We start from the raw sequence: 3,595 nt of genomic DNA on the forward strand, positions 1-3,595 counted from the left end.
AGAACAATGAGATGTTAGTTACTCTGTATGGAGATGACAGAGCAGATCAGTGTCCGTCCTGTGATTGGACAGGTCGGTGTCCGTTCTGTGATTGGTGGCTTTCTGTGAACAGAGTTTAAAAGCTGCTGCAGGACTGCAGACATTCGTTCACAGGAAGCTGGACCAGCAATGGCTCTGCTGAAGGTTCTGCTGCTGCTGGGGCTGTGTGAGTCTGACACACTGGGGAAACTGGGGACACTGGAGAAACTGGACACACTGGAGACACTTCCTCGGGTTCCAGGGAGGCTGATGCTCTCTGTGACTCTCAAACTTCCGTCTGATTCTGTTTCAGATGGAAACTTCTTTGCATATGAACTGCGATTATTTTTAATCTTTAACCATTTATCCCTTTTCTGCTCCAGCAGCCATGTTTGCACCTGGTTTCTGAATAAGGTCCTAATTTTTCTTCTCCAGGTGTTTCAGTGAACTCAGCTGTTTCTCTGCAGAAGAGAATCATTGGAGGTAATGACTGTGACGACACGGACCGGCATTTTCATGTTCGGCTGGAAATGAGCAATGGTACTCAAATGATCATCTGTGGAGGATCTCTGATCCACCCTATGTGGATCCTGACTGCAGCTGCCTGCTGGAAGTCGGAGACAGGGTGGTAGGAAAGAGGCATGAAAACAGCTTTATCTGCAAATGATCAGGTTTTCTGTGTTAATTATAATCTAATCTTTTCTGCAGGAATAATGTAGCAAAGTTAAATGTTCATCCACGGACTGCTAAACAGACGCATTTCAGAGCCATAGACCTTAATGTAGTTTATACTTCTGAAAACTGGAAGCATGAAATCATGTTGCTGAAGCTTCCAACGCCAGTAACAGGTGTCCCACTTGTTCCACTACCAAACTGCAGTAATCGTCCTAAAGTGTAAGTCTTTCTCTGATCATAAACATGACTTCATGTTTTCTCTCTCCAGTCCTGCTGCCTCTGCTTCAGCACACCTGAGTCAGGTAATCAGGCCACCAGCAGAACCAGAACCAGTTTAGCTCAGGTGTGTTGGACCAGAGACACATGTAAAGGACACAGGACACTGAGGACAGGAGGAGGACACTCCTGTGTCAGTGGATGAAGTCCTTCATGGATTTATTTTCTGTTCTTCCATTGTTCTTTATAACAATTCATTTTCTACATTGTTATCTTGTATTATTACATTTTATTCTAATTGTGTTTCAGTGGTGCTATTGTTCAGCTGGCAGGAGAGGGAGCAACGACAACCGGCCCCAATAATCAACGATGTGAGAGAAATATTAAAGTTATGAGAATAAAATCTTTGTTTCTGTCTGGTTGAGTGAAGAACATGTTTATGATTCTCATGTTTCTCTCCAGTACCCAATGCTGCTATTGCAACACGTCTTCAGTGTGTCAACATGAAAGTTGCTGGCAGTCCCCAATTTGTGGCTGTATACGGTCATGTATTTTCTGCTGCAGCACCGAACATGGATGTATGTCATGTAAGTTTGTTTCTTCACTATCTCTCTGCAGTGATTAGAAGACTTTTCTGTTTTACAACTTAAATAAATATATTGATGTAATGTTTTTCTACAGGGTGACGTTGGTTCAGCTGTGGTGTTCAACGGCATGATTTATGGTGTGATTACTCCAGTTGTACCAGGCAACGCATTTCAGATTCGGGTTTTCATCATGGATGTGTGTAAATACATTGGGTGGATAAGAAAAACAATTGGGGTTCAATAAAACAAATTGTCACGAAATATAATTCTCATCAAATTTCCTCTCAGAAATAATTTCATGATTGTTTCTTGATCAGTTTGATCCACATGTTTGTAGAATTAGAATAAATCAATATCTTTGTTTTTTCTCATCTCACCTTGAGCTCCCTAATGGATCTTTCTCTGTCTCAGAAATGAACAATAAATCAATAAATGCATGGAAAAGAAACATTTCCTGGCTGATCGTCTTTATATTCATGGTTCAGTTTGTTCAGTTTATATTTTCCCTGAACTGAGTCTGAAAATGTAACAAGTTTTTAATCACATGAAGAGGAACACCAGAAGTAATTTATTTTGTTGAATTTGTATCTTTTATATCAGAAATGAACATGCAGCATCTAAGCTCTGCAGCTCTGGAGTTACTATTCCTGATTTAGTTCTAGAGAAATTTAAACTCCAACAAGACCAAAGAGCTGTGCACAAAAGTAATGAAACAGAAGTCAGATTTTGATTATGAAAATTAGCACATTTCATATAATATCTTCAAACTTTTATAAAACAGACAGCAGTTTCAATAACAAAACGTCTGTTACACTCAATATTTTCTGATTAGTTTTCAACCATTTTAAAATGACCAATTTCACACTGGGCTGGATTTTAAAACGGGCTTGCCCGGGCTGCAGGCCGGGGCCCCAGCACTTCGGGGGTCCCGAAAGATGATTTGTATTTTTGTGAATGAATAAGATCAGAATGCCTTAATTTTATCACTGGCTAAAAGGATTTTGGCGGTGTTGTTGAGTAAAATTACGAATTTGTTCTGGCAAACGTTCATCATGAATGCTTGATTATAATTGGTCCATGTTGGATGCTTCTTACGCTTTGGGGCGGAGCATCACCTGTAAGGGACAAGATCCGTGTACCCACAGATCCGGGTTTCCTGATTTGACCGCTGCCCTGCTCTCTGCTCTAAAGACCCCAACTCTGCTGCAATGGACTTGGTGAATGGACAAAGGTCACTGATTGATTTGGGATCTAAGAGTCTGAAGGATATAAAGGACTGGATCTACTTTGTTCCATTTTAAGGGGATTTTCGTCTCATCAAGACATGATTCTGACCAAGAACGCCGAAATTTCTGTTGCCAAGGGACATAACATCTACTGGGTATGAGTCCGACTGCTTCCCAAAGCCTCTTAGAAAATCTAGTGATAGGATAAGGAAGGGATAGATAATGTGGTTTTAATATGATATCTAAAAAAAATTGTTAATTGTAGTCGGTAAATCGTTTTGAAATAAGTTGCTGTCACTTAACCCTGCTAAAGCCACTAATAAAAATATATATGAAATTTTGTTGACGGTTGTGGACATTGAAATTAATTCTGAGTCCGGAATTACCAATATTGCTTCTGATCATTGTAAAGTCTATGTGCATAGTTCTAGGAAAATGGTGGCTCCATAGGTTTCTTTGGCGATGAGTAAATAATCACCCTGGGGTTCGAGCCGAGTCACTAAAATTTATCTAGTCTGCAACAAGTGTTCATTATTAAAAGGGAGAGAGCTGCCGTTAACAAAAGTGATTATTGGGGCTCGGTAACCTTGAGAGCTACTAGGTTAATTGCCTTAATAATTGAAAAGGGTGATAACTTCTGGAATTGTAGGCAGTCAGAGGCTAGACGAGTCCTCCCGCCACCAGCTTAAACAGAATGTTTTCTAGACTATCCATGGAGTAAAAGCCCTAGGAACTAGAGACTTTCCCGACCCATTAACTGGAGAGCTGGTCAATAGTCAGTCCGTGAGATGTGAGAGGGTTTAGGTGGGGCTGGCTATTGCGCAATAACAGACTATATATATACATATATATATATATATATATATATATATA

General features: G+C 40.2%; 1 protein-coding gene across 1 annotated transcript; it reads left to right on the forward strand.

Moving 5' to 3' along the window:
- Nucleotides 1–438: 438 nt before the first annotated feature.
- On the forward strand, nt 439–1,945 carry LOC103132799 (serine protease sp-Eoc49-like). Its single transcript, XM_016667588.1, has 5 exons — nt 439–646; nt 727–912; nt 1,219–1,280; nt 1,372–1,496; nt 1,591–1,945. The coding sequence occupies exons 1-5, from the start codon at nt 549–551 to the stop codon at nt 1,738–1,740; spliced, it is 621 nt and encodes a 206-aa protein (XP_016523074.1). The 5' UTR covers nt 439–548; the 3' UTR covers nt 1,741–1,945.
- The last annotated feature ends 1,650 nt before the right edge of the window (nt 1,946–3,595 follow it).

This window comes from Poecilia formosa, unplaced genomic scaffold, assembly GCF_000485575.1.
Source record: "Poecilia formosa unplaced genomic scaffold, Poecilia_formosa-5.1.2 Scaffold1332, whole genome shotgun sequence".
NCBI lineage: Eukaryota > Metazoa > Chordata > Actinopteri > Cyprinodontiformes > Poeciliidae > Poecilia > Poecilia formosa.

Bases quoted from the DNA above. Each gene is read 5' to 3' on its own strand.
- LOC103132799 (XM_016667588.1), top strand. From the start codon at position 549: ATGAGCAATGGTACTCAAATGATCATCTGTGGAGGATCTCTGATCCAC. The intron at 647-726 runs GTAGGAAAGAGG...TCTTTTCTGCAG, and splicing joins TGGAAGTCGGAGACAGGGTG to GAATAATGTAGCAAAGTTAA. The intron at 1,281-1,371 runs GTGAGAGAAATA...GTTTCTCTCCAG, and splicing joins CGGCCCCAATAATCAACGAT to TACCCAATGCTGCTATTGCA.